The sequence below is a fragment of the Empidonax traillii genome, unplaced genomic scaffold (assembly GCF_003031625.1).
Source record: "Empidonax traillii isolate 1590-97213 ecotype Southwest subspecies unplaced genomic scaffold, ASM303162v1 scaffold614:size843888, whole genome shotgun sequence".
NCBI lineage: Eukaryota > Metazoa > Chordata > Aves > Passeriformes > Tyrannidae > Empidonax > Empidonax traillii.
The window spans coordinates 49,961-63,515 of NW_020955807.1; the positions used below are offsets into that span (position 1 = coordinate 49,961).

At 45.4% G+C, this 13,555-nt stretch overlaps 1 protein-coding gene across 2 annotated transcripts in view; it reads right to left on the bottom strand.

Moving 5' to 3' along the window:
* PLCB1 (phospholipase C beta 1) overlaps positions 1-13,555 on the bottom strand; it is a 320,638-nt gene that overhangs the window by 8,818 nt on the left and 298,265 nt on the right. The window contains exon 32 of one of the 2 annotated variants that reach the window (XM_027898674.1): positions 7,707-7,771. The exons of the other annotated variant lie outside the window; for it this stretch is intronic. Coding sequence (XP_027754475.1) covers positions 7,733-7,771 — 39 coding nt within the window. The 3' untranslated portion in view covers positions 7,707-7,732. The remainder of the gene's footprint in view (positions 1-7,706; positions 7,772-13,555) is intronic. 2 annotated transcript variants of the gene reach the window in all.

Below are 13,555 nucleotides of genomic sequence, written 5' to 3' on the forward strand. Positions count from 1 at the left end.
AAATAATCCATTTCTCTGTCTCTCTCCAGTGGCACCGCTGTGCTACTCAAAGGAACAGGAAGAGTCACCCCATGGTTAAGTCTGATCTTCCTTTCCCTGTGATACCCTGCCCTGCTCTGCCCTTCCTACTCAGCCCTGACTCTCAGGTTTGGAGTCCATGTCATTGATAACTGCCAGGGAGCTGCGTGGAGGTTTAGAAGTGAGCCATCATCAGCTCAAAAACAATCCCACTGGTAAAACCCTCTGCTGCTCTTTGAAGTCTACCTTGCCACCGACTACAGCCCTCCACGTCAGAAAGCCTCTGCAGGATGGAGCCCCACTGACAAGGCTGCTTGGAAAATTACTGAGCAGTCAGTCCTCCTGTTAGTATCCTGTTAAAAATGAATGTTTTTACACTAGGAAGCAAGCACACTCTGAATAGAGATCAAAGCCTTAGAAGTTTCTTTGAAAAATCTTTTCAAGTAGTTGTGGTTCTCTAATCCCTTGTACCAGCGAAGGCTATTCCAAAATATTTCCTAACTCATTAACAACACGACTCTGGCTTCCTCTTTACTTTTAGCAGAGATGTGCACTGGCTCTCCCCAAATGATGAGCCAATTTAGTGACAGATCCATTCTTTTTTAACATAAGCTAATGAAAAAAAATCCATCCAGAGCCTGGCAGAAGTTTAACAGTGGAGACAGAGCTACTATCCCTCATTTTCCATTTTCCAGAAACGATGGCTCAGTATTTCAGCCTTTGTACTTCCAAGGGTGAGGAAAGTTTTGAGCCTGAGTTTTAACAACGATGAAAAGTTGGGACCTGATTCAAACTGATGTACTGATGTATATTATTTAATGACCATCAAATGGAGATGTATCACTGCTACTCAGGGTTCTGAGTCTGGGATGTTTATGGCTGCTCTGTGTTTATATACCATGATTATCCTCACATCTCTCTACTTCCACCATGAGCTCATCCACCTACCCACCACTTCTCATCACTTCATGCTGTGTTACACAACACAACTTGTTTGGGTTTGGTTTTTTTTTTTTTTTACATGTGAAGCAAAACCAGTGTCAAATTAAACTGCGACTCCTAAAAACTTTGGAGCTTAATGGAAGAGCAACACTGCCCAGAGGTTCAACCTAATTAAAAATAGCCCGAAGGTTTTTGCTTCATGATACTACGATGAACTTAAATGGAAAAAAACCCCTCCTCTTCTTGCCTGCACTGCTATTACTGGATTAAGTAGTACTATGCAATGGGAGGTTAACAGAGCCATCCTCATGATTAAGTTCAGGGGATTAATATTTCAGTTCAGTTGTTTTTTATTTAAACATTTTTTTCCAAAGGTCGTATTAACGCTGACTACTGCAAACTTCGGCAGCTCTCCGATTACCCGTCGAGTTTAAATGACCCGTGCGGAAAACTGTCTCACTGATGTTCAGCAAGTGTCCCTCCATGCAAAAACTGACATATAAGGCAATTTCAAACGGGCAGGAAAACAAGGCAGAGCCCGTCCCGCTGCTCGCCCAGAGCAGCTTGAACTCGTGCCTGGGAAAGCACATCCCCAAAGTTCACTGCAGTCTTTGGGACAGGGACTGGCTTTGATGGCCTGTGGGTCTGCAGCCCTGGCAACCACAGCAGTACAGATGCAAACTGCCCAGAGCAAATGAAGGAACCACTGGCACAGAATGGAATGAAGTCCATGCTCCCTCCCCAGCAGAGACCTGGGGGCAATCTGCCTCACAAAGGAGAGGAGCAAAAGCCCTGTCAGAGCTCTGGGATTTTCACCGTCTTGCAATTCAAGCACACTGCAAAGAGTCTGGAAAAGGGACTGGGCTGCTGCTTAAAATCCAAGCCTGCTGAGATAACACATTCCCACGGAGAAGGGCAGGTGCCTTTCTTGACCCAGACCTGCCCACCCTTCTCCCTTCATGCACAGCCTGACCTGGGTTTCTGCTGAGCACCTGAGCTCCACCAGGAGGGGAGACTGCTGAAGGACTCCCTCTTAATGCTCAGTCAGGCCCCCCTGACCCTGCTGCAGCCCAAGCAGCCTCAGCCCCTCTGCTCAGGTGAGGAGGAGTTCACTGAGCTGTGACAGGAGGCAGTGTGAGTGTCACAGCACCTGTGTGTGACTCTGCCGTGGCACTCTGCCCATCCTGCCAGGGCTGCCCCCCTTACAGACCTCTCAATGGCACTGCCCAAGGCACCGCTGAGCTCTGTGCTCAGGCATTACTGTTGCCAGGAGAAGGGACAGGCAGATTCCCCAGAAGCCAGCAGAGGCAGGAAAAGAGGGGGAACTACAGCTTGAAACCACTTAGGGGATCAGGTCCTTTGGTGCCCTCTGGCCCGCAGCACGAGGAGGTCACCCCGGGGCCTCACCCAGACTTCGAGCCCTACTGCAGGAACAGGGAGCTGCTCTCCTGACATCACTGGGTGCTGGGTTTGGCTGCTCTCCTCCTGAGTTCATACAGTTCATCAAAGTTTAGTTCACAGCAGGGTCAAGCCCGAGCTGAGATGAATCTCATGGAGCTTCACTAAGCCCTTTGCTTTTCTTTCCAGTGAGAGGCATGCCATCAAAATGCCTAACGTGATCCCCTCAGAGCCCCACTTTGTTTTTAATCTGATTTCATTTATCTGGATCACTATGGGTAGCTTCTATCTTGGAAGAGTTTTGTACCGAGTGAAACCTTATTTAAGAATAAAAAAAAAAAAAAAGTTGGCAATAGAACAAACCCTCTTTCCACTATAAGAACTTATCTTTTTAATGCTCTATCAGTGTTTTATTATTATTTCAGTACTTGACATCTTCCAAAAGCATTAAAAAGTTCTTGAGAGGTCTTACAGCTTTACAGTGATGCCAGTTCTGATCACAATCTTGCTGAAGATAAGCTTAATGAACACTAGAAAAATAAAGGCCTTTCAGAAGTGATCAAGTGATTCGAGGAAGCAAAAGAATACTTTAAAACACGGGTTGCTCGCTTTAAAGCTCTATTTAAAATACGTGTGGAGAACACATCTTTGTTGAGGAGAACAGAAATCTATCTGGTGGAACTCTGGAGTTATTCCAAAGGGTGGTTGACAAGGATCAGAAATGAATGAGATTATTAAATTGCAAAAACCCTTTTTAGAACAAGGACTATAAAATGTCATCTTTTCCCAATCTCATGGAAATGCCTTTAGAACTAAAGAAATATGGACAGGCATTACATTCAGTGCTGGCAAGTAAATAATTAAGTCATCTGATACTCCAAATAACAGTCAAAAGATTATCCTGAGTTAGTTACAGAAGTTATTCCTAAAAAATTCTTATCACTTATGTTATTTAAACTTTCTTACATACCAATTAGTTTGAAATAATAAGACTTTAGGCTATCCATTAATTGCAGCACTGCTGGCACGAGCTGTGTTTAAAATTATGCAGTGAAAATTAAGCTGAAGCACCAAGCTGCCCTGGCTAACGGAAGAGGGTTCCTTCGGATGAGGCAGGAGAGCTAACGGGGGCACAGAATTCCCGGGAGAACTCTTCCCCAGTTTACTGTTCCCTCTTGCCACAGGTTAACACAGACTGCTGAGGCCACAGCCCCTTTACCCACGTGTTTAACCTGCAGTGCTGCATTGCCAGTGCATCCATTTCCTGGTCCAACACTGTGGCTGTTTCCAGGCAAAAGGAAAAACCTCCGGTGATTAATGCAGAGGGAAGACAGCAACATCTATAACCCAAAGCAGGGCTGCTGCAGGAGCTTCTGCAGTGGGATCAGTACAGAGGCAACAGATGGGGAATCTGAATTGTTAAGTTGCTCCTTCGGGAGTCAGGGGGAGGCTGGCTGCAGAGGAATATCTGCTGCATGCATCAGGAGGAGACACCACTTTTAGTTTCTCTCTCTCCTGCTGCGGTGGCTCCAGGCTCTCCAAGGAGCCTTCAAACCAGTCCTTTAAGCCCTGCTGTCTCAGGACAGCAGGATTTCTCCTGTCTGGTCACACACTGCTCCCCTGACACGCTGGAGCTACAGCTGGCATTTGTACCTCTCTAGCTGGCTCCTGCTGGCACCTGGCACAGCGTGGGCCCGTCCTCGGGCCGTGACCAAGGCAAGGGGTTACTTCAGAAAGTGCAGCCATTCACTGGCAGGTGGTTTTTTCCCCCCCTCCTCCCTGCCTGCAGCACAGATGAGGAGCCAAAGGCAGCGTTCAGCTGGCTCAAAGGGATCCTGGGAATGGTGTCTTCCTTCCCCAGAAATCAGAATCCTCAAACACGGGTTTATATCTCTGAACTAAATCCGTGTATGAGTTGCAATCACTAAATGGCAGCTGATATTACAAAAAATTAACTCCAGTCCTTAAAAAAAAAAAAAAAAAAAAGGAAAAAAACCACTCCACTTCAAAAGTAAAAAAGCTAAGTAATAATTTAAAAATTTGAATTAATTTCCAACCAATTAGTATTTTCAAGTGGGAGCTGCAGTAGTGCCTGCCTGAATACAGATGGGGATGAAGGGTACTCCAGGCCAAGAGGAGACGTTAACGCTGACATGGAACCGGGGAGAAGTCACTGCAGAATTTATTCCATTATTCCACGGAGAGCATGAGGCCCTGCTCGGAATCACAATGATTCCCTGAGAAAAAGACTGACAGGGAGTTCTGTCATTCCCAGGAGCTCCAACCATTTCCATGCTGTTTAGCATCACAGGCTCTCCCACCTTCAGCAGCATCCCAGCTACCTGGTACAAGGTGTGTCAGTCAAAGGACAGGGGAAGATTGATTTGCTGCCAATCCCATCAGGAATACTGATCCCTGAAACCTGACCTCTTGCTCTGAAAACTGAACCTGCAAAATTCTCAGCAGAAAGGAGCAGAAATCCTACCCTGAGATCTCACTGACCTATATAACACCCTGATCCAAACAAGGCACTTCTAAATATACCGACAGAAACAATCTAAAGAAGGACCACAGAGAAGTGACTGTGACCTATTTCTGGAAACACTGACCTTCAGTATGAGCAGGCTGTGAAATAATTTGCCCCACGAGCTCCACACCATATGTTTTACTCAGGCATTGACACCTACTCGGTGAAAATGAAGCTGTTGGAATGTGAGCTTCCACGATGGAGCACCGTTCCCACAGGCCAGGCAGTAACTGTACTGTGCAGGACTGTGTGCAACAGCCACCAAGAGATTCCAAAATTCCAGGTTCAGAAAAAAAAAGGACAGCTTTAGTCTAGACAACACCTACACATGGCTGGAAAGCTATCATGCACTTAAATGTTCATATGAAACAGCTTAAAGGATGAGGGGAGTGCAGCAGTAGCTTTTAGTTCCTGCTTTTTAGAGTCCTGATGAACCGGCAAAAACATCCTTGTAGAAAAGCCATTTTGCCCAGAATTAAAAAAAAAAAAAAAAAAAAAAAAAAAAAAAAGCTGCATGTTCAGACCAGACTTGTAAGTCTACATTCCTTCTTTTTTTCTGTCTCAAAATTTGATCTTACTGTTGGCATTGCCTAATACCATTCCCTTTATGCAGTCTGTGAGGCTGAAATCCTGAGAGCAGGATGGGGCTGAGGAAAGCAAAACTCCGGTGGTGGCAGAAGTGGTTAATTGCTGCCACAGGAGGTTCTTCCCTGAGGTCTCATTTCCTTCTAACTGAGCAAGAGCAACTGGATTTGCCCAGGTCCCCACCATCTCCCCAAAATATCCTAATCTGACGCAGGCAGGAGATGTGAGGTTGGCCTCATATTATTTAAAGTGTAGGGGATGTATGAGGAGAACAGGGTTAAAACCAGCACTTCTGCTTTCTCTGATGTTCAGTGAGTTGTTTCAAGGCAGCTCATCTCTATTCCCATCCTCCTGCTTTTCAAGAAAGGAAGACAGCACATCCCTCAGGAAGAGAAATCAATATTCTCCTGTCACTTAAACACAAACAACAAAGAAATCCCAGTTCCCTGGTGAGCAATTGCCAGTTTAATTTTGCCATCTTCAGTAAGTCTCTCTCTTCTGAATCCTGTCAAGGTGCCAACGTATTCATTATGGGCTCTATTTCCTTTTGTCACAACCACTGTGCTCAGGAAACACGCACTTCTAGCTGCCCTGCCTGTGTCCAAGAGGAAAACAACGCTCATGGAATCAAGGTCCCACCTCGCAGTTTTAACCTCTGACCCCATCACAACAAGCACTTGCAGTTGTGTTGTTTTTAACGAGCATTTGAAAAAAACCCAACCCCTTATTATGCAACAGTAAAAACCTTTAAATCAACCATAAGCATGCAGTGGTGTGTATAGGTACACGGAGGGTCTGTGGGGGTTTGTGTGGCCAGAGACAGGTGATTCACAGCAAAAAAAAGCCTGACAAATCAAGTTGTAGTTGCTTTATAGCACTTGCCTTTCAGTGAAGTATAGAAGTCAATCTGTACTGAGTAAGTCGTAAATCAAACAAACAGAGTTGGTTCCTCCTTTCTTGCCAGTCCACGTCCATAGAAATACAGACACGGTAAGCATTTAAAAAACCAAAACCCCAAAGCAACCCCCCCTAGAGAGGCAGTGAACCAAAATCCTCGGCATCCTCTGCAGCAGGACGGCAGGATTTGTTACCAACCACAGCCCTCACTGAAAACCACCACGGTGGTTCTCTCCTCAAAGGCAAGCAAAGCATCTCAAAGCATTCCAGAAGAAAGCAGTACAAAGTGAAATAATAAATAAAAACACAAACCAAGGGGGATTCCCTGATTCAGTGACAAAGGGGTGTGGCTCAGTGCTCCCCCCGGGGCAGTGAAAGCCCAGGACCTCCTGGCACGGCTGTATTTACAGGAGGATACAGGAAGTTTGCTTACACATAATCATGTCTCCTGATAGCAGATACACCTGAAACAATACTTTGTTCTATCAGCATCTTCTAATCATTAGTCCTTTCCATAAAGCAATGAAAGAAATCTCTTGCTTTAATCTACTTTCTTCTTTCTTCCAGGCTTTGCCTGCCTTTCCCCAGTTGTCTTCTGTTCCCTTCTCCCTCCCTGAAAAGCTCCCTCTCTTACCTTTAAATCTCCCCCTTTAGGCTTCACTAATCCTGTTTCACTGATTCCCATTCATCAGTTCTTTCTCTTTGTACCCCAGTTCTTCCTTCTGCTGTGATGCCCTGGTTAATCCCTTCTTTAGCCCGTACTGTGGAGTCCCAGATGACAAATCCCTAATTTATCTGCTTGGGAAGCCTAATCTACCCTACAATCCCTACCCTTCAACACCTTTGCCCATCTCGTACCTCAACATTCAGAAGCTCTGAGTTCCCACCCCCACATCAATCAGCTCTTCAGAGTGATGTTTGGTGGTGCCTGGTTTCCTAACCTGAGAGTACTGCAGCTACTGTGAGCAGAGAACAGAGGGTATTCCCATGACCCGAGGGGCTGTGCCAAGGAAGCTGGAACAATCATGCTGTTGGTACACACAGCCCCTGACCCGCTGGGCTGGGGCGAAAGCAGCAGTAAATAAAACAGGCAGGGAGACAATGGGGTGGGGTATGATTGGAAGAAGCCACAAATTGCTTTCACAGTCTCGAAAGGATGTGATGGTCAGTGGCAGCTCATGTTATGCAGCTAGCAGGTAATAATCAGGGCTGTAAGTTGCTCAAAGATTTCAGAAAAACCACCAGGCAGTAAATTGTGGATGCTCCTGACTTAAGTTTTGACATGTAAAATGAAAACAACATCAGCATTACTAGATAAAAAGGGGAATGTTTCACTCACTTTCACTATAGTCTCACATTCCATTTCTACTTCTGTTTTTCCTCTACTTCTTGTTCTTCTATGCTCTTTAAAACAAAACCAAGGATCATTTCAATGTGATGTGATGAACAATTACTCTAAGCTGAAATGACATAATTCTGTGCGTTACAGTAAAACAACATCTCTTTAATCTATGCACTCAATGAAAAACAAAAGATTACTGCATGCTTCTGCGTGCTGGCTCGTTAATATTTGACTAGGAACATGGAAGTCAGAGAAACCAGTCTGTTTATCACAACCTGTCACTCCATGCTAAGAGAGGACAATATTTCAGCTGTGTTACGTGGCAGATCCAAACGCAGTTGCAGCTTCTGCACGTTGCAGGGATGTGTCACTTTTTTTTCTGGGTAGGGGAAAGAAAGGTGTCCTGAAGGACAAGTGAGCATCAGCCACGCCTCCTGAAGTGTGTGCTTGAGGAGATTGCTCTGGCCTAACCCCAGGAACTGGGGGCAGTTTGGATGGAAAACCTTCAAGGACACCCCCAAGTGCTCCCAAGGGTGGTGCTGCTCCTTCTCCAGCCTGTGCCCTTTGGCTCAGTCTTGGTGGGACAAGGGGTGGGACATGCTGCTGGTGGAGGTGTTCCCACTGTTCACTCGCCTTCATCCCGAGCTGGTGTTTGTCTCTGGAGCTGGAACTTGGGCTTGGTGCTTCAGGAGAGCAGCAGGACTGTCAGACTGTCCCCCTTGGGAGCCACTCGGAGCTGACTCCCCGGATTCACCACTCTGAGCACCCTGAACTTAAACTCTCTCTCTTGGAGAGGTCTAAGGTCTGGATCAGAGAAGTCCTGAAGGGAATCCAGCAGCAACCAAAAAGACACAAGTCTGGGCAGTTACTAGAAGATGGCTATGAAATCATAGCCAGGAACTGAAAAAAAAAAAAGGTGGCTTTTTGGTCCCTGCTAAGTGCAGCCTTTAACCAACGTTGCCATGCCATTTTCAAGTGGCTGCAGCATGTTTCCTGCTCTGTTGTGTCACAGTGTTGTGGCAACTGTCTTGTCTTACTCTAAAAGAAGTGTTATTTCAGTATTAAGGGATTTACTGCTCTGTAGGGACAAGAATTGCATGGGCATGTCCCTGAACTCGGTTCTGCTTGCAGAAGTTAAATGACAGCTCTTTTATGACACCAAAATCTTGTCATTTCCCGCATCATACACTCGATGCTCTATCAAGTATTTGAGACAGGGCTGTATTTGCATTGTCTGGGAGCCAGAGCTGGAATGGCATCCCGTGTCACACCCTAGGTGGGAGCCAGCCATGGAATAACTGCATGTGAGTGCACTGAGGTAACCTGTGCTTTGTCTTAGGTGTCAGGTTGGTTACAAATCAAACTCAAAATGGAAACCTTTAAAAAAAAAAAAGAAATAGAAACAAACAGTAACACAAAATAAAGCTTCTCATTTAATATTTAAAGGTGAAATAGCTTAAAAACTGAATGCTTTTAAAATCAGCACTTTTAAAATTTGATACAAAACATTTCCTCTCAAAGCATTTTCTTAAACTGAACATAATTATTGAGTCACTTCCTTGGTAATGGGTGAAGAAGCAGAACAATATGTCTGAGCACCGTGTCCTCATTTTACTTTCATGCAGATTCATAAATGCCTTCTAATTGAGTCACAATGCAGGCAGAAAATACAATTAGCTGGATTTGATTGAAATTCGGTGTAAGGGGACTTCTGCCACCTTCTTATACTGTGTTGCAACAAATGAATGAAACCCTTTGATTTATTTTCTCCTCGAACTCCTCCTCACCTTGGCAGCGGTGGCTGGAAAGCTACGGCACCAACACTGACACAAATGGTGTTCTGAGATACATGTGGGGGTTTCAGACACTTGGGAAATGGGTGCCAGTGACTGTGGCAGCTTGCACCATTCTGGCATGCAAAACCAACCTAAAATATTAGCTGAGGAAGCAGAAGGTGACAGTTTGTAGCAGAAAAAAAGGTAGCAGCAAGAAGGTGAAATGTGAAGTGGAAAAAAAAAGAAAGCTGCTTTGTTTTGCAGAGTCCCTTATCACTTCTCCTGATGCACTTCATTTCTCTGTCCCTTTGATCTATGCACTTCACTGGATTTGTGCTCCCACTGACAGACAAATCAGATAAAGCAAATTACATAAAATTGGCAATTTTTACAAAATTACACATCCATTTGCAGCACACAAACATTTTGTTACTGTGGGTGTTGGCCTAGTTAACTTCAGTGAGGCTCAAAACTACTGAAAGCAGGTTGAGATTTGATTCAAAATGCCCTTAAAACCAGTCTTGGAAATCGCTACCACACATCCTCTTACTGATTTCCTTAGTTTGTGCAACATTATTACTTCTCCTTGCTTTTGGCACCGTTTTCAGCCTGTTAAAGGACACAGCTTGTGTGGGGAAAGTGTGAGTGCACTTTGCATACAGGTAAGTGTTGGCCAGTGCTCACAGCCCAGATTTGGGTGTGCAAAGCAGGCACACATGTGCCACAGTGCAGGCTTTACCTACCTGGAGGGTGAACATCACAAATCAGTGAACATTTCAACAAAAGCAACATTCAAAAATAACAACACCCCCCCCTCTGTATTTAATCAAGCTGAAGACCTTCCCTTTGGTTGTTTATCAAAACACAGTCCACAGAAAGTAGCAGAGATATCTGGATAGCATGAATTCCACAGTCAGAGGGAATCAAAAGGTGACAGGATACAACTCGTTAGCTGTCAGTAGGGTCTGCATCGCTCACAACCAAGCAGCTCTGGGGGGAATCTCCACTGCAGGGATAACACAGCACAGAAAATACTGCCCCAAATCATAACTAAGCAGCCAAGTATCCGCTGCTTTTATCAGTGCTGGGACAACGTTTTGGAGCAGACACACATGACAACTGCACTGTAGGAGAACACTAATGACAGGGGGAGTGTTAAAACACCATCTGCTGTTCATAGTCACTGTCTACCTAATGCTGGTATATCCCAGAGGTTTTCGAGAGAAAGCCCAGCAATCAATCCACTGCATGTTTAAGCTTTTAAAATATTGAAGCTGAATATATTCTGGATTATCTGATGATCCTGAGTGTGTCCTCACTTGTGCCAAGGGCCACAAAAAAGGCTGCGTTTTGTATTTCTGGTTTCTGAGCTGCCACGAAAAGCTGTGTTGTGTTCACATTTACTGTGCCATCGCAATAGGGAACTACTGCCACAGTTAGTCCAAATGTGTGTCCTCACTGGCACACAGAAATGGGCCACAGAATCCTGTCAGTCACCACGGTAGATTGTGCTGATCTAACACCTCCCATCAAATCTCGTTGCCGTGACTGTTCGTTACAATCATCTGCTCTGAACCTTTGAAGCTACAGTGAAGAAACGTGTATTGTGTCAGGGAAAAGGAAAAAGGGAATGCTGCTTATCCCCAAGAGCTGCCTCCCAACGCAGCATTTAGTTCTCTTAATAATTCACACACCTCTGCTGCTGCTGGCTCTGCCTTTGGCACACCCTGGCAGGGTTCTCTGAGGCCACAGCAGCACAACATCACCAGGTGGTGAAAGCACAACAGGTTTGTAAAAGCACTTTGAGGGGCAATGGACCAAGCAAGACTTCCTTGTTCTTTATGGAAGAAGAGATTCCTGAGCCATGACTCCCCTTCAGAATTTGTTTCCAGCTGTGCTGTGTGTTGTGGAGTTGATGTTGAATACCATGTGCCAGATGTGCTTTACACGAGGGCCCTTCTACAGGCACCTACAGACAAGATGAACTGCCAGAGCAAGGAAAACAGAAAAGCAAAGGGCAGAGGACGGGTGTGATCCACAGCAAGGGTGCACAAACAGACACTCAGGACAAAATCCACCCCATGGCAACACAGAAACAGTACAAAAAAACATTTAAGGCAGCGACTTGTGTTCCTATTGTGAAAGTTGTGAAATCAAGTTATGCTCTGATCTTCCCTGGACCGGCAAAGATCCTGCACATCCCTGTCACAAACACAGTGCACGTGGAGGTTGGCTCATCCACTGACCAAGACTGACTGTGAAGCAGACAGACAGAGGAAGAAATGCACGAGGAGTAACATGGTCCTGGCTTTGATCTCACTCACTGAAACACTTAAAAAAAAAAAAAAATTCAGATGAATCTACTGCCTGTCAGTGAAAATCACTGCTTGAACAACAACGTGAGTGAAACCCATCCCTGTGAAACTTCACCCTGAAGTTCCACAAACACAATCCAACTGCAGCAAGAATTGTCTTCAGATGCTCTCCTGGACAAGAAATTTCCATTCCTGCCTCCTATTGATTACTTTAGATATAACCCTTTAAAAAAAATCAGCTGCTATGATACTACAGCTCCATAAATGCCAGATGATTAGGTCTCAAAACTCCCAAACCTCTAGACAAAGTCCATGCAGAGGATCACTTCAGTTCTACATGCACAGAACATTTTATTTATCACCTTTACCACATGTAGTGTAACATTTTCTGGCTTTGTAAGCTAGGCATTGATCAAGAGGATGGAATTTATTCCTCAGGAGCTTATTTCCATTTGGCAAATTGCTTTAGTCTGAGACTTAAGTCGGGCAAGCCCTTGAACCAGCTGCTCATCACACAGGAGTAACAATTACTTTAGAAATTGAAACCGTGGGAAGGGAGTCAGCATTGCTACAGCTAACCCAGAACAGCAGGTCGGGGAGGGAGTATTTTAGAGTTCAGCAGCAGTTTCGAAAGCATCCAGTCCAGCCTGGTCAGTTAATCCCAGGGACTTAAGACTCCTACTGGGAGCAGGCTAAAGAAAGAAAGGCAATGTGGCAGCACACTGTATTTTTACTGGGCAGAGTGACTTTTTGTTAGTATTCAGTGAGCACTAAAATAACTCCAGAGTTCTTCCCCTGGCCACGGTGACAGGGCCACCAAGAGCTTTAGGAGTTACTGCCTTCTTTCTTCCATGCTAATGAAACCTCTTCAGCCATCCCACAGCAGCCCCAGTGCCAAGGCTCCTCTGCAGGAAACACCCCCCAAAACTGCTCCCCAAACCCTTTTACCACAGCACAGCTCTCAGCTGTCTAAGACCTCAGGCAAGAATCTGCATGACTGAGGACACTCTCCCCTCTTGTAAAGCCTCAGCCTGTCCTGATCACATATTCAAATATTCCTTTCATACAGACCGAGGATCTTAATATTTCATGTTAAGCAGTGCTGAATTCTCACTGAGCCTTTAAAACCTGAGTGTTTCAAGGACTAACATACATAGAATATATATATATATATATATAGAACATAACAAGGACCCAGGAGGACCTCTAGTCTCTGAGATGAACCATAAAATGAGAGAAACTCGCTGAGCTCCATCTCAAACCCAGCTCTCTGTCCACACAGTGCAGAAATGCAAAATAAGGTATCTGGTACCCAAAAGCTGGAACTTCCTGTGTGATGCTTAGCTAAGCATCAGCTAACCCAGTTATTTCTGCAAGAACACAGCCTGCAGCAGTGTCCTGGGATGGCTCCAGCTTCCCTCTGTCCTTAAACAGGTCACAGAGAGTAAAGCCTGAACGCTTCCCAGTGACATGAACCCACTGCCCCACTTTAGCAAGTGCACCACAGCACTGCATTGCTTTGAAGTGTGAAGTGTTAACAGACAGATTTGGAAAGTAAATTATCTTCAGGGGGTGTAAAGGGCCGAGTCCTCTGATCTGGAATAGCTGGGGTTGGAAGGGACCTCTGGAGGTCACCCAGTCCAATCCCCTGCCAAGGCAGGGTCACCTGGAGCAGGTGACACAGGAACACGTCCAGGTGGGTTTGGAATCTCTCCAGAGAGGGAGACTCCACACCCTCCCTGGGCAGCTGCTCCAG